We start from the raw sequence: 27,583 nt of genomic DNA on the forward strand, positions 1-27,583 counted from the left end.
CCTCCCACCCCCTCTGAGATTTTCAGGAAGAGATTTAATGGAATGAAGAGTTTCTAGACAATACTTCATGAAATGGTGCTCGTGTAAGGTTTCGCTTTATCTGAGGTGCTATCTGCAAACATGCACAGAAGCACATGGGGGTTTCTTCCCTTTTAAGTTTTTTTTTTTTTTCCTTCAAGTTCAACTCGATCAACCCAGCACCTATCCCCAAGGAAAACTTCAGTGACAACACATAGCATTCCATACCCTGTTCTTCATTTCTGAACACATTTGTTTTGAACATTCTCAAATTAGCAGTCTAATAAAAACCCTCAGTGTTGAAAGGGAATCCAACCAATAGAGAAAAACCTGTTTTTCCTTACAGAGCTCTTCCTTTTAAAGAGCTACTAAGCTGTTTTATGGAAAGAGGTATCTTTAATCAGATATCCCAAGAACAGGGCTTTCCTTATTTATTTTTTTAAAGTAACAAACATGTAAAAAAAATATATTCTGACTCAGTTAAAAGTAATGCTTCACCAATGATGGAGACCCTGCATCATGGAGACCCTGCATCCAAGGTTGAAATTTAATACTTACTACCCATTTTTATGCTGTTTAATCTAAGCTTTATATTTCAAACATCCATGCATGTGCAAGCACAGCTCTGAGCGTGCTGCAGTGCAGGGATTCTTCACGAGGCAGCTTGCTATTTCAGGGGGCGATGGAATCGGAGCCTGAAACCATCTAAAATAGCTATGGGAGAGCTGGAAGTAGCTGCTGCACAAGTTGGTCAGCAGCCCCTTCACCCCAAGAGGAGGTACAGGGTTTAAGCAGTCCCCTGGCACAGCACCATCCCCAGCTGCAGAGATGCACGGCCAGGTTCAGCCCAACATCCACAGGCGGCTTTCTTACAGCCCGCTGCAAGAACACCCTGCATGGGTATGCGACTTGAAGGATCTGAAAATCTTGCTAGAGAATATATTTCACTTTTGGTTTTTGGACCTCCCTTGAAGAGGTGTTATGTCCGCTTCACCATTTACATCCTTAGAAGATTCAAATCAGCAGTTTTGCAGGCTATGTACAACACTAAATTTAATATCTTCTGGCTACCACATGAACATATTGCCAGATATCCAAGTATACTCAGCAGCTATGTTATTGCTTAGCTTTACATTTCGATTACCATCTTGGCAAAGAGCTTCAGGAGATAGCAAGACGTGCTTTCACCATCGGATTCCAATGGTTCCAAATTTCCCCACCCTCCGGCTGAACTGCAGTAACTGACGGCGCAGTCTCCTGCTGAGCCCTGCACCAAAGCCAGCCGAGGTCAGAAGCTGCAGGGAGAGGCTGACTGGCAAAGTCAAACTTGGTTTCCTTAGACAACCCATCTAAAAATAAGTGAGGTATGAAAAGATGGACTGTCACGTGCAAGCTCTTTGGGGTTTGTTTCAGGAATGTTACTTTACTAAAATGCATCTATATAGCCATTGCATGGAAGAAACACATCCTGAAAAATACCCCTCAACTGGAAAGATTGTCTCACAAAATAACCCACCAAAACCTCAGAGGACTCTGTCACATCACCCTCCCAAAACTAAAGAGCACTTGAGAAGCCTAAAGGATGGAGTTTTCAAAAGCTATAGGAAACTGAGCAGCAAATCACATCCAGGGGCTTTCCTAATTGAAGTGAGATTTCAACTGTGTGAGACATACATGCTGCTACTAAAAAATCATTTTAAGATATAGATCTGTTTCATGGTAGATTAACAACTATTAGCATAGAACAGCGCAGATATCCGTGAGCAGGCTGACATGAAGACCTCCTGCACACGGGTGCTCACACCACAGACCAAGCAAGCCCACCCTGCCCAGGGCACGCTAATTTGTTCTCTTTTCTTCTCCAGGGCTCCCCAGAATACGATGCTCTGCAGCACTCCTCACCAACTTCCCAGCTGGCAAAAGCTCGCGAGTAGACTTTAATTAAATAACAGCATGTGGGTTACACACAGGCTCTATTTACTTCTTCTCTGGCGAATCCACACATCTCCCTATAAACATCAGCCTACAGAACATCGCTCAGAGCCATGCAGATGTTCCCTAGCTGTCGCCCAGCCTCTTCAGGCCAGCAGCAGTGCTTCTGGCTGAGTAAGGTTTTTTCTGCAGTGAGCATGGCAGCAGCAGATCTCCTCCCAACGCCACCCACCGCCTCATGCTGCGGCCGCCCTGGGTCTGCCACGGGCCTGCAGCTCCAGGAGCAGGCCCCATGCACGCCCGCACTGCCTGACTAATTACCGCAGTAGTGAACAGGACCTCGTTACTCAAACATCGCTGGATGCTTTCATTATTAACATCTATTCCACCTACAACTCAAAAATACATTCCTGCACAAAGACATAACAACCCCTGTTTTTCCCCTCGTTCAGCAGAAAACAAAATTCTACCGCTAAGTTATATTTTCCACAAGCTTCCTTCAGCTCTGCTGGAGCTTTACTTGTTCTCACACACATACAATTACGCTAGCAACTCTACGGGGCTGGAAGGACAAGTAAAAAGCAGGCCCACACACAGCACACCGTGTGAGGCCATGGCAGTGCGGCCCCGCCGTGTGCCGCCCACCACCGCCCTCCTGTCAGCAGCAGCCTGCACGGGGTGCAGAGCCCACCCAGCCCAAGGCCTGACCCCCCAAAGGGGCTGACCCTGACTGGGGAAGTCTCCACTTTGCTCTCGTGGGACCCTAAATCAGGAAGCTGTTCTCCTGATGCTCACCTCCCTCACAACCCGTCAGAACACTTGGCAGCAGTCATTGATCATTTGTGCTGTTCTCAAGTATTTTACATTAACAAATATCGTGATCAAGTACTTGCAGAGAAAAGGACAGCTCCAGCTCCACCCGGGGTCTGTCTGGCTGTCCATCTCTGTTAGGGTCACTCTTCGGAAACCACCGAGGAGCAATGCCTGTGCTGGTACGGCTGTTCTGGCCTTGCACTGCACACCGACTCATTTGGCTTCATTAGTGAGAGAACTTAATTTCACCTGTTGTGTTTTACATTACAGGCTAGATAAGGACACAGCACTGCGCTGAGCCTAGCTGCGTGGCTCCAGGCTCAATTACTCCTTGGGTTCCTCGGGCACTACAAAAACAACTTTGTCTGATATGCTCCTTATTCTTGCCTCAGTACCCTCTGTTTTGCCAACTGAACTGTTATGCTCAAAGAAGGATATGCCACGATAACCACAAGTCTCTGGTCAAGTACAAAAAATGAAATGTTGAATGAAGCCTATGTTTTAGCACAAGGACTTTGTACAGGGTCTACAAACAGTGAAATCTCTTGTGTAAGCTGAAACATCAGGTATTTCATTAATATTTACCCTAAATATTTGTTTTCAACTCTAGCTTTCATTTCCTTCTGAAACTGAGCAATTTAAGTTCACATGTACAGTGTTAATTAATGCTTATTCGGGATTTAAGACAGCTTGCATTAGAATTTGACATTAAAGCCATCCCCTCATATACATAGACAACAAAAAAGAGACAGAAAATCCATTTCCAGCCCATTCTTTCTTACATTTGTTTAGCTGAGGAGCCCCCAGAGGCCCTACAAACTGGTGGACAGGGGGAGACAGCAGCAGCACCAGGTTCTGGGTCAATGTTTGGAAAGCTTACACAAGCACCCATTAATACATTAATACAAGAGACTTTTAAAGAAAGGTGCTGAAGTACTTCATAAAACATCTCATCAATGCAGTCCATGGGTATTTTCGTGATTTTATTTTAAACAGAGGCAATAATAACCTCAGAGCAGCACTCATTTCTCAAAGTAATGCATTTCAGCTGTGGGTAAACAACCACAATTTGGAATTCAGTGCTGGTAGTTTTACAGAGAAATATGTCAATGTTCGTCCAGACTGAAGGGAAAAAATGAAATTTCTTGATACTAATGAATCACAACTAAAAAGAGGCCGGTGTAACAGAACACCAGCTTTGCAACTGGCCTCAGAAATGTGGGTCTCATCTGATCTGTCATAGGGCACCAGGCCCCTACAGTCATCACTCAGCCAAATTAGCTCCTTAGCAAAGTTTGTCCTGAAGCTAATTTGTGTTCTGTCAAAGACATCGCATTCCTTAGCACAGGTGCCCGCACAGAATACGCCACTTGAGGACAAATACTGGCCACGATCTCACCTGCTGCCCCACAGCAGAACAGCACGGTGGCAGTGCATGGTGACATACCCACACTGCACACCTTTCTGCCTCAGGTACCTGTGCTGGAAGCTCACCCAATTTATATGATTTGAACCTTTTTTTTTTTTTTTAAAAAAAAAAATGTATATAAAAATCTACTACTTCTAATATCTTCAATTCTGTAATCTTTTAAAAATAGAACAGTTCAATCTGATCAATGAATTTGGAACACAGATTAGACAACCACACTCTTCCAAAAAGACAAAGATTAGAAATGTTGGTAAAACATCTTTGTCTTCTCACGCAAAAAGCACGTTAGTGCATATGAAATGAAGCTTTATACCACCAGGGAATGTTTTGCAATGTTTGATAAAGAAGGCCAGATACTGGATACATTTAATCTGCCTGGAAGTCTGCCCCATAGGAACACGCGGTCCTGAGCTGTCAGCGCACGCTGCCTGCCTTTGTAAGCTCTCGTCCACGTTCCCCTCTCTGCGACCACCGCCCTTCCTACTGCATTTCATGATCCCATGCGACTTCAATCCATTGTTTCAATTACAAGTTGATGAGGGAAGGTTCATTTTACTGTTTCTGTAAAGCACATGCAACACTTGTGAACATCAGAACAACAAAATCAGAGCACTATCAGCTCAGAAAGGTAAACTCTGTACCTTACGTTCTCGTTTAAGAGGAGTCACATTTAAAGTATGATACTTACACTTCTTAAGAACTCCAATACAAAAATGATAACAGAAGGGGAGAGAACAGGGGAAGGCAAAGGTACAAAGTAAATCTTACTAGGTTCCAACTGCATTTGAAAGCTGCACTTTCCTCCAACTTAATCAGTATTAGAAAATCCAGATAAGAAAAAAATTAAATTTGCATTTGTTATTTTCCTTACAGAACTACTCTTGTGATAGAAGGAAAACATTAGTAACATTAATAATTTTCATGACAATACAAACACTTGTTTTTACCTCACAAAATAATGTACAAGATTATTGCTGTAAAGTGCATTTATTCCTGTATGTTTTGCATTCATTTAACAAAGGTGTGAACTTATTAATCTATTCTCTCTCTCAAATACACTACATCTATAATGAATTGCAGTTAGATGAAATAAAAGAGGAACAGGAGCATTAGGCTAAAAACAACATGCTTAATACACCTTATCTCTATCCATGCTAAGTTTAGGCTGCAACAGGATGTTTAATCACTCCGAAAAGGCAGTCTTGCTACCATGGTCATCTTTGATGGGAAAAGGGAAAAACTGCAGGTTCACATTTTATTTATAATCAAAGCAGAAAGTCGGGAACTCATTTCTCTTTAAAAATAATTCTGTGCATTTTGATCAATAGTACATAATTATTCCAATTATTAAAAATATGTAAACAAGTTAATTGCGAGAATAACTTTTAATGTATGCTTTTAAGCAATTTAAGTTAAAATGCAACAATAAGAATGCTAAAACAGTTCTTCTGAAAATGTTAATTCTTTTTGTCCTCCAAGCTTTGTTTCTCTTGAACTTAAGAAAGGCCCAGCTAAACATCCTGAACACACACAGCTTTTGTACCTTGAATTGTTTCAGTGTAAAACAAAGATATCAATGTTAAAGCTTAGGGAATGAGCTAAAAATACACTATGATGTTTGAAAGCTCATGTACATAATCATTCAGCACTTCCCTTCTATCTCAGCTGAGGAGGAAAATCTGAAAAAACAAAGGAGAAACAGGAAACTCCTACAGCACAACTATTCTGGAAAGTACTTAAAACATTTTCTTTACATTTACTTACGTCAAAAGGAACAAGTCAAGCAAAAGAGGGATAAATAGGATTTTTTTCCCCCATTTTCACCAATAAAAAAAAATCTACCATTAAGAAAAAAATGTTGATAAGTATCAGCATACAAATAATAGACTTTTCATCCAACGTGGGCTGAAAATTACAAATTAGCTAGACACTTAGCAATTAGCCAAGCATTAGCTTTTGTATCACCTAAGAACGATGCTAAGGAAAACCAGGAAAGCTGTCTCATAGGGCACAAAAGGTAAACGGTGATGAGGAAAAAAAAAAAAAAAAAAAAACAAGAATATGGTCAGGTTGTCCACCTCCTTATGATTTTGCCTGCAGGAGCAGCTCTTCCTTTGTACACGGCTGAGCTTTTGGGGAAGCAGGGTTTGTCCCTGTTGCAGTTATGAAGCAGACTGAGCACTTGGAAGACATCTCAAACCTACCAGGACATTCTAGTGCTCCTTGGCAATGCCACACCTGCAGGTTTGCTTCAGGGGGTCAGGAAGCAGAGGCAATGCAAAACACAAGGGCCAATTTCAGGAAGACAGACCACACGCTAAAAGAGAACAGTATGTTCTCGGAAAAGTTAGATGTGTCTGAAAGCATACTGCTCTTTAAAGGCAGTTAATGCCAGGGTTATCATTTCTTGAGTGATGCATTTCCATCATCCTTTCAGAAAGGATAAAATATGGAACTTCTTATTACTTCCTGGCTAGAGAAATTTGGTATTATTTTCTCCCTTACAGAATGTGCTCAGGTAATCTCCAGCTATTGAAGGTATAAATGTGACTTTGTGCATTCAGAACACACTCGAAGGGAAAAGCACTCTTTTGTGCAAGGCGTTACCTTCGTCAAAGAGCAGGAACAAGAAGCTGGAGAGTAAAACTGCATCTGAAATCACTGCAGCTGTTCTCGGCACAATCCCACGCCTGCCTAACAAGTGCCTGAGCCACCTTCCCTCCGCACAGCTGGAAGCGCCGCACACCTCACTGCTCTTGCTGCTTTCGCCCTGCAAAACCCGACTCCACACATCTCTCATTTACATCACCCACTTCTAGATCACAGCGAGCAGAACAAACATTACGAATAAGTTTGTACAATATGTCCTTCATCCATTTTACCTTGCAACGTGCCATTTTTAATGAAAAAAGCAACAGCATTTACAAGCCACTGCTGTGTAACAAGCGCCCTGGGCGCGCACACTTCCATTATTTCCTGCTCCACGCTCTCCCTGCCTCCTCTCCCCCATGGCCCAGCCGTGCTCAGCGCCACCTCCGTGTCCCCAGGACGTGGCTAGGGCAGGACCTACTGCTTCCCCCAGCCACCACCCCAGCGCTGGCCGGGCATTAAAATGCCTCCTGGCTGCAAAAGGCTGCATCAAACTGCTCATCAGTCCATTGCTACAGGCAGGGCCTTCACATTTTTTTAGACGAAGGGCATTGTCCTCACTAGGCCAGGGGCTCCGTGGAGTTTAAGTGGCTGATTTGCTGCAATCCCTCCTGAGTTTGCAACCAGATCTGCTGCATTTCCTGCCCTGACCTGCAGAGTGCCATAGAATTGTGAAACAAATCCAGAATTAGATCCAGCCTCATCTGACATCTGCAATCTCCAACTCCAGCAATCAAAACTTGCCAAATATGTGGATAGCAAATAACCTATACTGCCTCCATAACACTGCGTGTATTTACCAGCCCCAGCCATGAATCACTAAACCAACTACTACATTTTTCCAAGCTTTATTCATGTTTAAGATTTACCTTAAGTTAATTTTTAAGAGAAGCCTTGCACTACAGTACAAAGTCCCCTCGTATCTGGAGGAAAGCCTGCTACAAAGAACTACTTTCTCTGTGCTCAAGCTGCTCTCTGAAATGCCGTTTCCTTTCAGTACAGTAAACACGCACTGGCTGTATTAACAAGTCCCAACTGCTGAAAGAACAGAAACAATAGTGGGAACTTGGCTGTCGCCCAGCGGTAATGGCACGGACAACAGCATGGGAAAGCAGGAACTGAGTCAAAACAACTTTATATCAAAATATTAGTAGAGAGGCAGCGAGGTTACCTCTGGTCTGTGTGTGTTGATGCTATTTAACAGCCTCCCTCAGCCCTGCATCTGAAGGGCACTCTATTTGGGTGCCCAGAGCCCGACACGCTGATGGTGCAGGCAGGTCCTCAGCCTCGGCTGCTCTGAGCCCACAGCAGCGGGGTCCTTTCCAAAAAATCACCAGGTCTACAAGTGGCTGCAACTTTGAACATAATCCTTACTGCGCCACGTTAACCTAGAACGCATTATTTCATAAAAGCATTTCATGGTAAATTAAACTTAATCCCATTCCTAATTGCAACAGGCTGCCGGGGGTGCTGTGCATGCAGCGGCGTGCACAACAGCTCTCCCTCGTGTTCCTGGGGGGAACGGGCTGCCCCAGCCAGCTCTGCTTGCTCACAGCAGTGACTCAGAAGCCAGGATTCCTCTCCTACGAGAGCATTCAGGAATTAGGAGAATGGCTATCTAAACAGGTTTTCCCCTGTAGCAGAGCTTCGCTCACTCTTAGATGCCCAATTTGCTGCCGGCATCAGCACAGCAGGCACACCTCGACCACCACCCGGCTGGGAGAAGGTTTGTACCTCTGCAAAAAGGCATACCCGAAATGCAACCGCCTGGTCACCAGAATTAAAAGCAGTGAGCTTCATCCCAAGGGAACCCCAAGGCAGAAGGCACCAAGGGCAGGCTGGGGCAGCCAGCACATGGAGCTCGGACCGGTGCTCGCAGGCTCCTGCCATCGCCACGCCGCTGCAGTGACACGCAGTGGCAGCACGCTGAGCAACGACCCGCCGCCTCCTTTGCAATCAGCTGATGAAGAGGTATCAAAACAGTTTTAAAAGGCAGCAACTGATACCTTGTCAAAACAAACCTAAAATCTGGTTCCTTCCTGCAATAACCTCATCTTCTTTCAATTTTATAATTACTGTTTAATGGCTGGCAATAATGAATGAGGTCTTTTTCAACCATCACAGTGCTGCAGCATAATGTTTTATTTAAAACATGCCATTTTCCTTTGAATGCTTTCGGGATGTGTTCACCACTCAGACAGGTGCCAGACTGAGAAGCAAACTCCTCAAGAAGAGCACGAGCACGTCCCGTAACCTCACTCTCACCAGACATACCGAAAGGCCCAACCTTGGCCACCTTCACTTCAGCCGAGCACCGCAGCAGCAGAGCAATGCAATTTAACAGAGGTCTCCGGTGCCAACAGGATTTCATCTCAGTGATCTGAGCTAAAAAATTGCTCTGGGTTAGACACATGGAATCAGAAGACATCGAGCTTAAGGAAACCCAGCGCCCTTCTAGCCCACATTTTGACCATGTGGCTAGGATATTTTTAAAGTTTAACTGGGAAAGTTAAATCAAACACCACTTAACTAACGGAAAAGAACAGTGGATAAATGTACAATAAACTTATATGAGATAGCCCCATCCTACTCCACAAAAAAAAAAAAAAAAGTGGAAGAACGAACACTGGTCTCCTGCAGGCTTTTGGGAACAACAGCAAACTTCATTTTGTTGAAAGTGGAGCCAAGGGCACACTTACACCACACCTATTGTCCTTTCATGTTCTCAGCATCTTCAGCCACTCGCCTGCCCTACCTGATTTTCCTGTCACCCTCAGCAGATGCTAATGAATACCAGTTTTAGGAGGTAACCATCTCCTACGTGGGCTGGGGGCATCCAGAAGAGGCAACATCCAGCTCTCCCGAGGGACCACGGTGCTCCCTCTGGTAGCTGCTCTCATCTTGCTGATGTTACCCGTCTCATCTGGCTCAACCAGCAGCCACGTGGCTCAATTTGGGTTTCCGATCACCTCAGGTACCACAGCAGTGCAGCTGCAGGCCCAGGAGCCCTCTGAAGGGCCCAGCCAGACCCCTCAGTGACCATCCAGCCAGCCAGGATGTTCTGTGGGTGGCTCAGCAGAAGCAGACAAGGTCACAGCTGGCTCCTGCCCAGGGCACTAAAACTGCATCTAACGTGGCTCGCATCCCGACAGTGACCCTGCTCCCCCTGCAAGCACAGCAGCGTCTGTTCGCTGTCAGCCAGGGCTCCGATTCTTCTCCTTCGCCATCTATTCTGGAGCAGATCCAGAGCTTTATCTCTTCTCAGATCTGTCCCCACTGCAAGAAGCCTGGCCTCTGCACGCTGACCTGGCTTACATTACCCAGTGCTACTTGTAACTGATAAATTGTTTATCAGTGTGCTCCTGCAGTAGCCTCAGATATATTAAAAAGACATTACATCACGAAATTGCAACAGCCCACCAAAAAAACAAACCCTGGGGCAGAGCAAGAATTGCTCATAACTCTGAGATGGCTCCAGACAGGAACAGAAGCCACCAGGAGCACTCCCCAGTGGCCGGGCCCGCAAGCAACCCAAAAACGCTGGTTCCTGCACCGAGGGCATTACGAAGGCACAGGAAGCCTTGGTGCTGTGGCTGCATACCTGATGCACTGCCAGGCCTGACCGATGCGAGCAGCTGGGCAGACTGCTGAGCAGCTCTTAAAGGATTTCTTATGCAAGCCAGACCTAAAGATGTCTCCTATCAGCTGCAGCAGAGCTCCTTGCCAGCTGTAAAAGGGATGGTGGATACCCAATGTACCCTGGAAAACACTCAAATGTAATAGCACAGGTCACTGAATGACTGGCACTTGAATGCATAATTACAATAATCAGCCAATTAAGGATGATGAACAGATCAGAGCTAGGAGGAACTTACACAACAGAGCAGGGAAGGAAATGATGATGTGGTGAATACCGAGAGCTGTGACTCAGTCCCTGAACCTCCGCTGCTGATCTAGAGACCACCACAGAGTTTGGTGAGTAAGAGTCCTGCTCTTCCCCCTCTCCAAGAGGTATCGGCTCATTTGACCAAAACCAGGCTCTTATGTCATCAGCCAGGAACTTCTGGATTCTTGAACCACCATGCTAAGGATTCACAAAAGCCTTATGTAGCCATCTGCAAGGCTCCCTCACCACTTTGCTTTCCTTTCATTTATGTATTTTTAGCTAGCTGGTACAGCTGCAGCAATACTTCTCAAACTTTTGCAGGTCCATCTCTTGTCACCAAAAATCCAGCGCTCCCTCCTCCCCAGGAACCTGCTTTTCAGCAATCCCTGTTTGAACATTACGGGTCACGAGTAAAGGCACCAACCAACAGCTGCAGTATTTCACCGTCCTGCAGCATGCCTCATTAACACTGCAACGATCCAGGTTTGATAAGCTTGCTTTTCTCCTGATTATTACAACTCTAATTGAAAAGCAAGCTCAAGATTGAATTACTGTACAGAGAGCTACTGAACAAAGCCTTTTGCCCTGGACACAAAGAGTACTTTTCAGAAACACAGAGCTCTCACTGCACACCCTGAGCACAGCACGCAGACTTCGTGGTCAGTGATCATTTCCTACATACTCGGCTGACCACGAACACCCTCATGCTCAAAAAAAACCACTACGAAGCTGTTCTTTCAAAAACTTTCCTACACATCACAACAATATACTATTTAAAGCTAAGAAGAGGCAACAGCAAGTAATTATCTGATGGTTGGGACTGAGTGGGTCTAGCAACTGCACCGCTGCGTAGGAGTGAAACAAATACACTGCTGAGGAGATGGAATTATCAGTAACTTGAAACATTAACTATAGAAATGGATTTTCATTATAATATTTTTAATTAAGTTACAGCTTCTTCAGGCATGTCTAACTAATGAATAAAGCATTTTAGCTCCCTAAGACAGATTAAATAACACAAAGCTTGACAACTAACCCCAGCGTCTCCAGTTACTCCTGATTACAGAGAGAACTGATAAATATCTCCTTAGCATCCTCCAGCTGTGACACCAACACAAAAAAGTGGCTGCTGTGCTTTTCCCTAAAAACATTTTTTGTTTGTTTTTGTTTTGTTTTGTTTCTTTCTTTGTTTTTTTTGTTTGTTTTGTATTTTGTTTTTTGTGTTTTTTTTTCGTTTTGTTTGTTTTTTTGTTTGTTTGTTTGTTTTTAATAAATATTTTATGAATGTCTTAATTGTTCTCCAATAGCTTCTTGCACAATAGCAGGAGAGCGTGCGCTAACTCAAATGCCAGGGGAATACTTGAGGGCCTCTAAGAGCGTGTGTACACCCACACAGCACACATACCGAACCTGTCCTGTTACACACGAGTACCACACAATAACAAGATGCTTCCTGGTGATCCCCTGGACCAATATAAAACGTTTTTATTCCCTGACCACATGGAAAATTACCAGGCATGTGATGGCAAAAGCACTCAGAGACCTTTCAGACTCCTCACACTGGCAAACCACGAAGAACGTCCACTGGCTGACAGTGCTAACGCAGCGAGGTGTTATCAGACAGATGCACGTATAAAAGTGAGCTTCCATCCTAAAAATTGAGCTAATCAAATTAAAAAAAGTAATCAGGAAGATTCCAAAGAGTTCCCTGTTTTACAATACTACAGTCTCCATTGGAAATAGATATTAAGTGCCCAGCTCAAGCACTAATCTCTCTCCCAGCCACAAAGAACTTAGAGCAAACAATCTCGCTACCGATCAAAGCATGTACATGGCAAGGTTTGCAGAATTAAACGCAAAGAAAGGGAAACTGACTCTCTGCTAGTTTCACAATGAGCTAGCAAACAGCTAGCATTAAAAAGGTTTAAATGTCAGTGTGGGTTACACGCTCAATTCACAGCCGAAAAGTTTACTGCATCAATGCACACAGTACCACAAACAAACAAATACCGATATCTGATTAGCACAGAAGAAATTAAAACATATTACATTGGACCCAACTACTTTAATTTAAGTTTTTATGAATAGAAATGTATCTCTTACAAACGTGAATCTATCTGACAAGAAGCCGCCGTGCAGCAGTAACCCCGCACAGCTGGCAGGCGAGCGGTGAAAGCAGCATCCTAAAAAGCTTTGCATTGACACAGAGCCTACGAGTTGTTTGAAGAGGAAGCGCACACCGAGAAAGGGAAACCTACCAAAAGGGTCAGATTAAAAATAAGCGAGGAATTGTAAAGATAGACCACTCTGAAGGCAGCAGCACTGGCTGCTTCACTTCAACAGCAGGCAGCAGGGGAAGGAAAGCCTTTGGGAGCAGCCATCTCCCGAGCCCAAGGATCACTTCTAAACAAGTGGGGAAGGATGTCTCAAACGGGCAGTCTGCAAACTACAGCTTAGACATAAACAAGAATGAAATTGCACTTAAGTGTTTTCTGAGGGACATTTAAGCAGTCTGCAGTCCCCTCGTTCACACAAGCATTAGACAAAATAGCCTCTCACCCCAGATAAATGTTAAAAGCAGAAAGATCAGGAAGAAAGCGCACGGCAACGCCATTTCTACATAGGAACTACCTCAGGATTTTTGAAAGCAGTTAAAAACGTCCAACTTGTAAGTGCACTTACCCACAAATACTGCAAAAACTTCAACAACCGCGGGCAGTAGTAATACTCCATTCTTCCAGAGCACAAAGTTAGCACAGGACCATCCTCGTTAGACTCCGGCTCCCCCCTCTCGCCTCCTCCAGCAGAAGTGAAAAGCACACCGGGGCAATTACAGGCAGCACGGGCAGCGAGCGATGTTTATCAGCATCCACATCCCCGCCGAGCTCTGCGCCTTTAACAGATGCTGTGGCTACTTACGAGCAGGAGCTGAGCTCTGGCAGCATGTGACTTAACCTCTTGTTATTTAGCATCTCGCCGCGCGGAGTTTGCCTGTCTCGGTCTCGTTAATCCCTAACGCGTTAGGCTAGAATTAATAATAGCACTTGGGGCTGCGTGCTGGAAAGCCCTTCATCTGGAAGGAAAAAAGAAGCTTCTAAAACCACTCTGTTTTTTTTGCAGGCTGGGGTTACGAAACGCTATTAACGCCACCGCCGTGGTCTAGATTGCGAGCTGACCTTATTTGTTCTGTAATGTACAAGAAAAAAAAAAAAAAACAGACATGAAAGAAAAGCTCCTGCTTTTAATATAAAAATGCCTTTGGTGAAGAGGAAGCAATAGACACAACAAGTGTCTTTTTATATACGGCTGGAATGCTCCCAAGAAGCGAATGCTACCAAAAAAGGCAAAATCCCGGCCAGAGGAGGCTGACAACCAGCACCGGCCTCCGTGGGCACCGCTCGCAACAGGGCACAACCGGGAGCAGCAGAGCTTCCCACTGCCTCTTCCTTTTTGAGCTCTGCCCTTTATTTTACGCAGAAATGAAGGGGAAGCGACAGAAGGTGGCCAAGGAGGACCCCGGTGACCCCCAGGGTGATGCAGCCGAGCTGCTTCCCACAGCCCCGCGTCCTCCTGCTGTAAATCCTGGCTCGGGGCGTTATGGGGAGTGCTCCCGCTGCCCTAATCACACCTACGAGCTCTCCTGCAGCCAACAAGCCCATCTGATTTTTTTCCCTAGGCTGATTCAGGTTTTAGGATAGCAAAACAACTTGAACATGATGGTGTGTTTTTTTTTTAGTACATCTGTTTCCATCCAGGAAAGAGTGAAGATGTAATATCAGAGGCTTTATCTCACTGGAAGTCAGAAGATGAGAACGGTCGCGTTTCACTGGGCAGGAGAGACCTGCTGTGGCCATGCTGGGACAAGCCAAGCAATGAATTCATCTGTGTATGTTTAGAAAATATTTATCTTCTCTCCCCTGCAGTTCATTTCCGAAACAGTTTTAAAAGTTAGCTCATGGTTTCCTTAAACCAATCCTTTCCCACCCACACATCAGTCTCAAATAGCGTGTTTTGATACCACGCCATTATGGAGACCAGATTGTCTCAAAGAAAAAACAAAGTTAAACATGGGAAAAAAAAAAAAAAGCCACCACACAAGATACCTAAGCAGAGGCTTCCAAAGAAGCCAAGATTCTGGCCATTCTGTTCCCAGATGAAGGCACAGTTCCCTCAGCCCCACCGAGGGTGAGCACATCCTTCGATCTGGGGGCGAATCACATCACAAATTCCGCAGTTTTTAGTTCATGAGACTCCTATCAGTCTTGATGACCTCATCAGGAACTGAGGTTGGTGACCAAACACCAGAATTAGAGACCTGTGTCAGCCGAGACGGAACAAGTTGTGAAAGACAACACTTGAAAACCTCTTCTGCAATTCTCGTGGCTTACCACAACACGTCGAAGCTACAGGGCCTCGGCAGGAGCACAGAGCACCTCCAACAGCACTTTTGTTTGACAGGCAGTGACACCCCGGGTCCCAAGGAAAGGCACCCTGCCACAGGCTGGGGCAGGCAGCCCTGCAGACCCTCTGGCATCCAGCAGGCTCACAGCCCCTTCTGTGAGCTCCAGTCCCAGCTCTGAAGAGCAAAGAGCTGGAGGAAAACAGCTTCGTGTCTACATTGAGACACGGGCAGGGCCAAAGCACAAGGTCTAAACTGAGTGTTTGACTTGATGAAACAGTAAATATTTTTAAACAGGCAGGGAAAAGTTTTGTTCTCTTAAATATTCCTATATTTAGAGATGCAAAAAGAAAGTCATTTATTCAAATTAACTCTATTCTTTTCCTTAATTACCTGTTAGGTGAATGTTTTACACCTGAACCAACTTCCTTCTTTACTGGAATGAGCATGTATCAAAGGGCAGAAAGGGGAAAAAATCTTATGTTGGAATTCATTTAAGGAAGAAAGACTTCAGTAACACATGACACGTCCCATAACACAGCTACAAAAGAAAAAGCAGGTAACTTTGCAACTAAACGGGCAGGCTAGAAATCATTCACACAAAACAAGGTCAGTGCTGCTTGCTTCTAACCTTATTTGAAAGGCATGCTGAGCAAAACACAGATTGCATTCAAACTGAGAGGAAATGTGTCACTGGTTTCGCATTCTCCAGGGGGTACGTCCAGACATCCCATGTTCCCTAAAACCCAACCTCAGTGCGGCTTTGGTGGCGTCCCCGTCCCTGGGGTATCGGTGGATGTGGCACTAAGGGACACGGCTCGGTGATGGGACTCAGGATAGGACTGGGTGATGTTGAAGGTCTTTTCCAACCGAGATGATTCTGACTCTATTCCTCCACCAGAGGGAGGCATTGCAACGCACAGACAGCAAACACCACTGAATTTTCTCCAAAAGAGCACAAAGGTGTTATTAACCTCAGTGCCAGAAGTAATAGCTTTGTTCTACAGTCTCCCTGCAATACCTATGGCACACACAGACGTGTGGCAAGGTTTCCACCTTACAAACACCCATTAGAATCTCCTCCTTACCACCTGCTCGCCTGCAGTCCATACACAGGGACCGTGCTCTTTTTGCTAGCACTGCACTGAAGAACAACAGACAAACCGCTTCTGGGCTTTGCAAAGCAATACAGGGGAGGAACTTGCTCTGGACCTGCTGGATTCCAAAGGATGCCGGACACTTGAGCGTGAGTAATCACAAAGAGAGGCTCTCTGAAGAGAGCAATACATCCCGTCACCACACGAGTGTGCTAGCAGACTAAGAGGACAAAATAGATTTGACCTTGGGATGGGTAAGAGCAGTGACCTCTTTCAGGCATCCTCTCCAGAACAGTAGAAGAATTTTGCAAAGATGCAGGATGGCCAGATTTTCAAAAACTACAGATGTGTATTTAGAATCAGAGTGCACTCTGAAGCAACTGCAGTATTCTAGCATATCAGAACCTTTTCTATGCACAAGGTGAAAAAAAGGCACAGCACTCGCAGTGAATTAAAGTCCTTCCAATAAGGAAGGATTTCTTCGGCAGCAATGTCTGTCTCAGAATGATGGAATTCTGTGGTTGATATTCTATTCAAATCCTTTATTTTCCACAGAAAATACCAATGTTTCATTTCTTGTGCAACTTTTTGAAAGGTTCAGATCTTTGCTCTGTATTTCAGAATGACAGGACATAGAATGTCAACTGTCTCCTAATGTAAAATGCACCCGTGGGCTAACATCAGGAAGTCCTGCTGCAACTTAGCAGAATATTGCCTAACAACTGAAGAGGGAATTTACCCCAAAGGATGCATAAAAGAGACAAATCAAATTACTGGAAAAAAAAAAAGTCAGCTATGATTCTTCACATAATTAGTTGTCTACTGCCTACAGAGAAAATTAAACCCATCATTTTTCCACATTATGACATGATTTTATCTGCAGTTTTCCAGAAAAGATCACAATAAGCAATTTTCATTATCTAAGCTGAGAAAAACAAAAAGCATTTGTGATCCAGTCCCATGCCTTAGGAGTTCAAGATGAACAACCCTTGTTTAGAAAGAACCATCAACAGGCTGCACAGTTTATGCTTATGTTTGAAGATACGGCATAGACCAGTGTGGTAGAAGCATTCTCTACCAGAGAAACTTCACAGGAACCACATCTGCTCCTCCTGCTAGGAAGGCACATACTTTCTTTCACAGCTATTTGCAAAAAGGAAAACAGTTCTGAATGGAGTAAGCCAAGCTGCGATTTCCTTATGTCTCCCCTATCCCAAGAACCTCCTGCAAAACAACATACCATTACGTTCTCCGTCCTTCTGTCTTTATGAAAAAAGCTATAACTTCTTCTCTGAGTAGAAACCAACGAAACCTCTGTTCTGTCTGCTTTTTCTGAACTCTGCTTGGTCCATTCTTTCCTAGAAGCCTGTTAAAATAAAGTTATAGATATTGTTAATAAAACATGCATACACATACGTACGTATATAAAATGCCTTTTGAATGAAAACAGAAAAAATTTCAAAACAAACTGCAAAATGGAAAAACATCATAGCCATCAATATCCAACAGGCTATGCATTAAATGAATTGGCCTGTCACTGGTAGGGGCAATCACTTGCATTTCACCAACATCAATACCAGCAAGTGAAGTTTCAAATGAGGGCAACTCAAAGAAAAAAGCTCCCCTCAGAAGAGCAAAATGAATACAAGAACTCCAAAAAGATCAGCACTGACAACTTACAAACCCAAGCTAGCTCTTTTCGAACAAAGCTGCAGTTTGCAATTTAACATCCTAGGGTTCAAAGCATTAATAAAACATGTACGCATTTTAAAGCTCTTTCAAGCTCTCCATAGAAATATCCATAAATATTTGTGCATTTGAAAGAGAACCTAGTACAATACGGATTCTACATGAAAATATACCCCAAAAGAAAATCAGATCTATCGAAAAGTACACATCTGCTCGCTTGCAACAAAGTCACACCTAGCACTCAGAAGCTATATAGAGACATAATTAAATCTTCTCCTTGCTTTCATTTTTAGTTTCAGGCAACGCTTAGATACCATTTGGCAATACCTTTTTATCCTCGTGGAAGAAAGCTTCTGACTGCGGTGACAGCTTGTTTTTCCACCCATTATCCCCACTTTCCAAGGGGAAGCTTTGCCTGGAGTGGTACAGATCCTTTCTCCCCCTTACTTCTTGCGTGAGCAGCAGATTGTCTTTTCCTTGGTGGCTCTTTTCTGAATAGGATCGTCTCAAGTCTGGGGGTGCACTTCCTAAACCAGAGGTATAGTTCTTCCAATCTTTTGTTTTGCTTTTCACCTTGGAAGAGTCATTGTCACACATCACCTTATTTGCATCATCTTTGTCCTTTGCTATAGAGATTCTTGCTACATTTTTGCTCCAATCACCTTCTGGAGATGCCTCTGAGAGCTGTTCTTTTGCAAGCAGCCTCTTCTGTAACAGCCCGTCATCGGTCTTTAAGGACAGCTTGGAAGCAAAATTAACTTCCAGCTTCTGGTCTACAACTGCACTTACAGGCTGTACCTTGTCAATTACAAATTTTGAACTTTGGTTCTTGGAAATTAAGTTCACATCTTGATCTTCATCAATGATGAATGTTTTCTTTGCAGTGAACTCCGCAGGAGAATTCAGAAACTTATCTGAAAACATGCTGCTTGTATTTCCCCAGTAAGGGGGGCTGAACTTTTTGTCTTTGGACTTCTGTTTATCAAACTCTGGGCCACTGGAATCCACTTTTTCTTTGTTCCTTTCATTTGGAATTAATTTCTCTGGCCTGTGGAACTCTTCTGCACTGTCACCTTGCTTGTTACTAACAGAATACTGATCCTTCCACTCTTTCCAGTGATAGGAAGTTGTCTTATCTGAGACATTTCTTTTGTTCTTTGCTTTGTTCCTACTGAATGAACTGTGCTCTTCAGAGAACTTGTCTTGAAGATTACCGGCCCTCTTACTTACTGATTCTTCTTTATATTCTGCCATAAGGGCATCAATATCAAGAATTTGGGATCTGTAACCATCCTCAGCTTTCCTTCCTGATAAACCGTAATTATTTTCACTGCTCTTCTGTGTGTCTTGTTCACCATCTTTGTGTAACTGTGCAAAATGCAGAGGGGATCTGAGTTCATGATAAGAGGAGACTTTTCCTCTGCTACTTTTGAGATCAGTTTGAGCTGTACTTCCCAGTTCCTGTTTTAAAAGCAAAGTATCAACATTTATGATTTTCTCCTTAGAGTGATCCAGGCCTTTTTCATAATACTTTTGGTTATCCTTCCCAGATACATCTAAGTTACCAAACGCACTGTTTTTGGAAGAAGCATCATCTTTGTCTTCCTCTTTGATCCAATCCTTTTTGACATAAACTTCTCGTGACTCCTCCCTACAACTTGTACTTGTTGTATTTTTATCTGGTTGCTGTAATGAAGATTTGGACCTTCCAGAAAAAACAGGATCCAGATTAATTGCTCCTCCATCACTCGAGCTAGAAATTTTACTAGTTACACTTGCACTAGGGGTACCCACAAAGCTTTTCTCTTTTTTGATACCAGGAATCTGATAAGTTACAGCAAAATAAGTTGCCTTTGGTTCAGAGCTAGAACTCTGTTTTTTCAAGTACTCATCAGAACTGCCAACAACAGTCTTGTTTGCCTCATTTCCTTCCATCTGTTCTTTGCTACTTTTCTTTTTAACTGAACCTTCTTCCAAGTGCAATGGATCTGTCCGACTCAGCCTGTTTGTATTTTCAGGTGTGAGCCAGCCAACTTCTTCTGCCTTGGTAGAATCATGAGGCAAGGTCCTCCTTCTCCATCTTTCAGAAATCTTCAAGTCAGAAACACTACTTCTGGTTCTCCTGACTTTTTCTTCTGGATCCGCTGCTTTTATTACTTTGCTTTTTTCTCTGTTTTCAGGAGCTGTAATATCTAAGCTAAAGTCTTGTTCTTTACGGTTTGAGTCCAGACTTCTCCTTAAAGCAAAGGCTCTAGATTCCTCTTTCACATCGGGACTGTGGCTACTGGAAGACCTACAGAATTGTCCACTTAAAAGCACTGAGGAAGACTGGACCCCATACTTATTTACATTGGTTGAAATAACTTCATGACCAAAGCTGGTTCCAAATTCATAGTCTGTTCCTCCTCGTCTAAAACTCCTTTGCTCAGAAGAGCGTTTGATCATCTCAGACCTCCCTGTTTCATCCATGGAGGAGGCTTCACTCTTTTCATTTTTAATTTCAGAATGTAGCTTGCTTATTTTTTCATTTGTTCCCAAGCACTTACTTTTGTTTATAGAACAAGGTATTTTCTCAGCTATTAATACTGGATCGGTTTCAGTTTTATCAGAGTCTTTTTTCTGTTCAGATAAAGTGCATTCACTGGAGAAATAATCGTTATGTTCTCTAAAAGCAGACCTGCTCGGAAAAGCTTTTACATCTTTAGAATCTGAAATAACGTTACCTTCTTTCAAGTAGTCACTTGTTCTGTTTACCCTAGCTGACTGATCAGTGTGTAAAACATCCCCTTCATTTCTCTGCTCTTTCACAGATGATTTTCTAGTTCTAAGCGTCATGGCCTTTTTTTCAGGAGCCATTATAATGGCTTCACTAAGAGCTCTCTCACCACACATCTGAAAGACTTCATATCTCGGCTCAATCCTCTGGAAAGCAAAAGATTCCTCTGCATTTTTTGGAGTGGATTTTTCGCTTTTCTCAACTGAAGGTTTTTCTAGTAAAATTCCAGGAGTCATCTTCTTGCCATCACTTGAAAAAGCTGGCTTTCCACCTTTTTCTAGGTCAGCTATATGCTTTGACGAATCAGACTGACTGTAATGATCCTTCTTTACACTAGCGGTCTCCTCTGCTTCTCCCATCCACGACCTCCTGTTATGCCCCACCACATCATACTTTGCTTCGAGTTCATTATTCATTTTCAGTGGAGGACCAGTTCCAGGACGATCATCAGCGACGTTGTGCCTCTGGACATTATGGTCAAACATGGTGGCTCGGACAGTTTTAATGTAGGTCTTTTCCATAACTGTGGTTGGTTTTAATTTTTTTTCAAAGCTGCTTGTGAACGAGACAGAATTTTCATTTTGCTGAGAAAAATGCTGGCTATCTCCAAGGAAGCTTCCCTTTGTCTCTGCCTGATCAGTTTTGTTTGTTATTTTTAAAATCTGCCGGGGTTTCCATGGGTTTCCAGTAGCATGTGCCTCGGTGAAATCTATGCTATGAGCAAGCGTGATCTCCTTAGTCTGGAACAAGAAAAACCCAACAGTTAAGATTGTTATAAATCTTTTAAATAAAATAAGTAACACCTACTCTGTGCAACACAGTTAACCACATCCCTGTTCTCTAAACATAAAATTCACTGAGATACAGGGGATCCAAGCAGCAATGTGCAGCTCCAGTCTGAATTTAGATTGCAATCACCTCAATGCTCTACTTTCACTTTTAAATCAAGAAATGAAAGAACATATGAAGCGTCAATACATGAGACATGCATGATTCCGAGTTCCTGAGCTCAGATTTCTCAAGACATTTTAATCTGCAGTAAATGCATACCCACACCACACTCCAGAAAAAACAACACATGCAAAACTAGTACAAGACTTTAAAAGGTTCATAACCCCAACTACCACAGAATCAGTTATGTTGCAAGCCCTACAGAAATTCGGGTCTGTAAGCAAAGCACAGAGCAGCACTGCAGGACACAGGCACCTTGAGAGGAAGTCTGAATTCCTGGGAAACAGCAAATGTACTTTTACTACATTTTGTTGAAACTGTCTTTTCAGATATAGGTATTCACTAAGTAGTGATACAGTCAGTAACTGCAAGGGATATGAAGAGCTGAGTAACTACAACTGGAGCTGTCTAAGTGTGATGAGGCAGGAAAGAGTTAAAGGGAAAGTGGGAATTGACGTTTTTGGCCAATTCTTTACTATTATCTACTTTCCAGAAATATAACTAGCATCCCGAAATCTGTTTCTCTTAATAAGAGAAAACAATGTTATTCTCTTAATAACATTCACTGAAGAAACAGCACACAAATAATAAAGATGATCAAAAAACACTGCCTGATCCTACAAGGGTTCAATCCTTTTTCAAATTAAAAATTATAAAATATGGAATTGACTTAAGAGTCTCTTAAAAAAGCACATCCCACACCTGAAGAATGACAGAAAATTAACATGAAAGAAATTTATAAATAATGACTTATTCTAAATCTCATCTGTATTCTTGTAGGCAGAGCAAGGGAACGTTTTAGTTCTACTTTAATAGTCTGATTCTGAAAACAGCACTTCCACCATTAATGGAAGATTTTCTTTTTAAAATAAATTTATCCTATTTAAAATAAAAATTAATCTACTGAGGCTTTCTGATCAAGCTGCTAGTTTCTTTATCACTCCTGTCTTAAATGTAGGCAGAAGAAAAAACACAGCCATGGGAACTCACAAGAAATATCCACAAAACAACATTAAATCTCTGATACTACGAAGCCTTAGCAGAGAAATTGTTTTGAAACACCAAAGTGTTCCTTGGAAACAGGAACAGCCTCACAGCTTTTACAGCAAATGGAACTTTCTGTACAGTACTTTATTGTCAAAACTTCTAAGTTAAATGTTACTTAGGAGATTGACATGAAACATAGAGCACATAACAAGGAACTGTGACTGGGATGTGGAAATTCACTATGCTAATGCTACACTTAGAGGAAAATAATCACTGCACAGAACCACAACAGCCACAGTCTATTCACTACAGGTTTACATGTGTTATAAGTCCCACTGAAATAGCATACAAAATATTTTTCACTCTCTACTATTGCATGCATTTGTACTGGGTCTGGCTGGGATGGAGTTAATTTTCCCTGCAGCATGCACGTTTAACTTTTTAAAAACTCAACACAGACAGAATACTCCTGTTCTTTAGCAACCTGTCTCCTCAAGTGCCTAAAGATAGAATTACACAGATAAACCTATTAGGATTATGCCATTCTTAATACTCTCCATGCCCACTTTAAAGTCTTCAATTGGTAAAGACAGAATGGGACACAAGGTATAGTGCTCTCTGCATTCAAAAGGCGAGCCTAACTGGAAGCTACGTCGGCTGATGCCATTTTCTTACTTTTTGATGTTCTTGAGTTTCATTCGCAGAGCCATTTCTGATATCAGCGGGTTTCTCAGGCTTCGCTTCACTGCTTGATGTTGGACTTGAAAACCTAAGAGAAAAGACTTTTAGTTCCAGTTAAAATGCACTCCTCCTACCAAATGAGATGATGTATCATCAGTCTGCTGTCAATAAAAATCATCCAATAAATGGTATTTCTTAAAGGAGAAACACTGCTATTTCGTGTTACAACGGTATTCAATGGTTTTACTGTAAATAGACCAAAGGATTATTGCTTCTGAAAAAATTGTTAGTAATGTAGCTTACTGTATACTGCAAGAATTGAGATGCATGACGAGGCAAAATAGTGGAAAAGTTATTAACATTCTCATGCCTCAGTTATATTCCCTTTATTTCCATCCAGCAAAAGCACTAGGATTTGCTGAACAATTACTCCACTCCACTGTTCAAAAATCAGGTCCTTTCAGCCAAACACCTGCCGTGTTCATTACACCGAGCACACCCTGACACACCACCCAAAGCAGCAACCCTCCCTCCTTTCCCCTTTCCCATTGTGTACGAAACATGAGCTATCCAGACTAGCACCAGGCACTGCAGCATGGCCTCAGATTGTGCTTTATGCACTTTGCAGTACCATCCATAGCTCTTATCCATATCAAAAAACAAATTCTCCTGATTTGGAATAATCAGTTACCCAACTTTGCACTGAAAGAACACGTTTTATCTTGGCCAAAGTATCTTTCTACAGGGAAACATTTTTTGTTGGTATGGGTATGTCAAAGGTAGCAGATCTCATGTTACACTAACAGGGCTCTAAAAACTGCAAATTTGCAGAAATACAGGTTGCAGGATTGACTTACATCAGAGGAAGCAGAGAGCTTTCTATGTTATTGGTAGAGCAAGTCGTGAAACCCAAGATGTTTCCCTAGTCCATTGCCACAGTTAGGCAGAATGCACATCATAGGTCTCTAGGCCTTAACTGATACTGAAATAAGGTTTCAGTCTGGCCAAAAATGTAATATTTTATACCACTGTCAGAGACACAGTAAGCATTTCTGTCTCTCCTGTGTCAACTGAAATAAAATTCAGAATTATTTTGAAGAAAAACTACTGTGATGGCAACAGGACGGACATCAACACAGCATGGTTAGAACAGGGAATCTCAGTCATTGCTTCCTCACAAATGTGTAAGCCTACAGCCTACAAGGCACACCTCAAGATTTCAAAGTGCATGCAGTTTTAATAGCTGTACTGTTACAGTAACATGCAAGAGTTACAATATTGACAGCATGTTTTGTCAGTGTATATTTCATTACATTCTTTTTTGGCATGGGGGATGTTTGACAACAGTATTACAAAGAATAACCACACTGAGTAGAACCAAAATGTGCAGACATTGTACTGTACTGATAGAGCAAGTTTTATGGAATATGATGAAGATGATTAAATAGGACTTTTCTGAAACTTACATCTTTGTCAAGTCTGCAGAAAGCGGTCGTGACTGAAGAGATCTGCGTAGAGTCCCTGGCTTAGCATCGGTATTTTCTGTTGTCAGTTCTTTGATTCTCTGCTGGATGTTCATACATCTGTTTTCCCTCTCAGCAGCTGATGGGAGAGGCTCTGTATCTATTGAGCTATTGGGATTTTCTGAAGTAAACAAACTGATGTGTTTTTTAACACTGCCTCTTTTGATACTGTTCTCTTTTTCTGAGGAAGCTGCAGGGCTTTCGCTGCCTGGAAAGACACTCGACTCCTTTTGATCGAATTTTTTCCCATCCCTATTAGCTCTGCTTTCACTAGTTGTTTCAAAGGATTTTTCAGAACCATGCAAGGTGGTGACTATTCCTGGTTTTGTCTCAATTTGCTCACTTTTAGATTTGTGTTTTGTTTCCCATATGTATTTTCCATTATTTAGGATGCCAGTGTCCTGACTACTGCACTTCAAATTTATCTTTGAAGAACTGCCTTTATTAAATTCCATTTCTTCAGGTTTGGGCCCCATTTCAGATGGATCATGACAGCCCTTGTCAGTAAAAGAAGTTAAAAACACATTCTCCTTGCTCTCATGGGATGAGCATGTCTTCTTGCAAGAAGAAAGATCTTTAAGTTCAAATTTAGCTGTCAGGTCCATGGACAAAGGCCTGGGTTTTCTGACCAATGATTTCTCTGTAGGAGACTTTTCCTCAGGAGCTTCCACAGGACGATGCTTTTGATCTTTTAACGATTCCAGAAAAATAGCAGATACTGGTCTATGTTTTGGCCTTTGCTGCAAATCAGTAGAGAAATCAACTTTATTGTTGGTATTACCTGCATCATTGTTTTTCTCCCCTGGATGATCTTCATAAGCATCTTTCTTTGCACCGGTTTTGAGGGAGTTCCAAGAGACCAGTCTAATACCAGAGGAAACCGATGTCTGCCTAGGAAGAGACCCTTCAGGATTCCTGGACGTCTCAGATGGCTGAAATGGTTTCTCCAGCTTGGCATTGCTCTGAAGCTCCTTTGTTTGCATAGTACTAAACACTCTGCGGTCATCAGCAGCCGTTTTTCCTTGGGCCAGGCTCACCTTTGATTGCTCTGCTCCTGGTGCCTCAAAAAGAATGACAGTATTTGCACTGGGACCAGTGTAGAATGTCATGTTTGTGACCACTTCACTGCCAGCCTTACTTTCATTTTCAATTACTTTTTGATCCACTAACGGAGGAACGTTTCCACCTAATACCTTGACAGATGTTGTCTCCTCATTGGGCTTTCTAATAAGACTACTTGATCTGAAAGCTGTAACAGGTGGTTTTACGTTAGCAAAAGTATCTGAAGATGTATCTTTAGAAAAAGGCTTTGGGAAAAGTCTTGGCCTAGATCCTAGCGAGGGCATTGTTGCAGATCTTGAAGTACTCCCAAATTTGTTCTTCTCTTCAAGTGTTAGTGATGCTGAAGACTCCTTTTTCTTGCTAGTTACATCTGAAAGCACACTTACATACACACGCTGTGATTTATCTTCGTTTCTGATCTCTTTTAAGTCAGGTACTGTCGTCAAAGACGCCAAAGTGGAATTTATTTCTACTCTTGTTGCCATAGTTGTAATTACACATTCAACAGAATTGAAAAAATCCAGCACAGAAGAAAAACCTACACAGAAAGAAAATGAAAGCATTGATGTAAAGTCAGCATGAACATCAAATAAACTCATTCTAATTTTAATTCGGAAGGTGGCTAAATTCAAATTAAGATGCATCTCAGATTTGCTCTTTACAGAGCATGTGTATCACATAATGAAAAGCTTACTTCTCCTCTGAAAAAAACAAACAACAAAATGCACCATTACTCAGTGATTAGGCCTAACAACCAAGTAATATGACAAAACCTGTAACAGCATCTGCACAGCACTGAGTTACCATTAGCCAAACAGATTTCAATTGCTGAGTTACTTTAAAAAAATAAATTTATTTATTTTTGAAGCAGGCTTCCCGGTGTTGATATATAAACCTTAACTCATAATATAAATAGCTGCTGAGATGCACTGCCTATATTCTTTCATACTAACAAAAGTATGGAGATGACTGTGACTGAAAATGTCATTTATTACTTATTAGTTAAGGCCTAGAACTAAACAGAAATAAATGCATATTCCACAAATTTCCAAAAGCTTTGCTGCTACTTACCATAATTCGCATTTTCTGCTGCAACTGATCTATCCGAGCCGATCCACTTGTCATAATGAAGAGCAGAGCTTGCCAAGATCACATTAACGACAGGGGACAGCGATCACTTCAGCAACACTGATCAGGCATCTCCTGCAAATAAACAAAGAGCATTCAGGTTCTGGTATGGCACACACCCAGACCTACATGGGTAATACCACAGGAGACAAAAATCCCGGGTATTTCAAGGAAAAAAGCTGACTCTTGTTTTGAAACAAAGCCACCAGATTTAACTGTACAGAGTATCAGACTGTTTAACTTCCAGTTACTAAAGAATCAACAAGAAATTACCACTTAAAGCCTGGCGTAAGTGTGAAGGGTAAATAATTTGGTCTGTGTGATAGACATGTTAAATTTGAACACAGTTAAATCTGCATTTCAGTGAGTACTGTTTGCAAATTCAAGTGTTGTCAATCACTGGTTAAACACTGAGCTCTGTGTTACTGTAATCTCAATTACTGTAATTTACTTTCTATTGTAAAGCTCCTTTCTGTGACAACATTACGTGAAGGACTACCTGAAGGCTGACCTTCAAGTGGCTGATTTTCAGCCTAAACACAGCTTTTACCATGACAAAGCAG

The 27,583-nt window shown here is 42.5% G+C and overlaps 1 protein-coding gene across 2 annotated transcripts in view; it reads right to left on the reverse strand.

Annotated features, from left to right (window-relative positions):
- Positions 1 to 27,583, reverse strand: part of KIAA1671 (KIAA1671 ortholog) — a 71,338-nt gene that overhangs the window by 26,351 nt on the left and 17,404 nt on the right. The window contains exons 2-6 of one of the 2 annotated variants that reach the window (XM_068654505.1): positions 26,964 to 27,095; positions 24,774 to 26,430; positions 23,302 to 23,395; positions 18,240 to 21,428; positions 17,464 to 17,589 (exon numbers count right to left, since the gene is read on the reverse strand). In XM_068654505.1, the coding sequence (XP_068510606.1) occupies positions 17,464 to 17,589; positions 18,240 to 21,428; positions 23,302 to 23,395; positions 24,774 to 26,377 (5,013 nt within the window). In that variant the 5' untranslated portion in view covers positions 26,378 to 26,430; positions 26,964 to 27,095. Of the gene's footprint in view, positions 1 to 13,409; positions 13,908 to 17,463; positions 17,590 to 18,239; positions 21,429 to 23,301; positions 23,396 to 24,773; positions 26,431 to 26,963; positions 27,096 to 27,583 lie in introns of those variants that run through there. The other variant, XM_068654507.1, reaches the window with a different exon arrangement.

Source organism: Anas acuta, chromosome 17 (assembly GCF_963932015.1).
Source record: "Anas acuta chromosome 17, bAnaAcu1.1, whole genome shotgun sequence".
Classification (NCBI taxonomy): domain Eukaryota; kingdom Metazoa; phylum Chordata; class Aves; order Anseriformes; family Anatidae; genus Anas; species Anas acuta.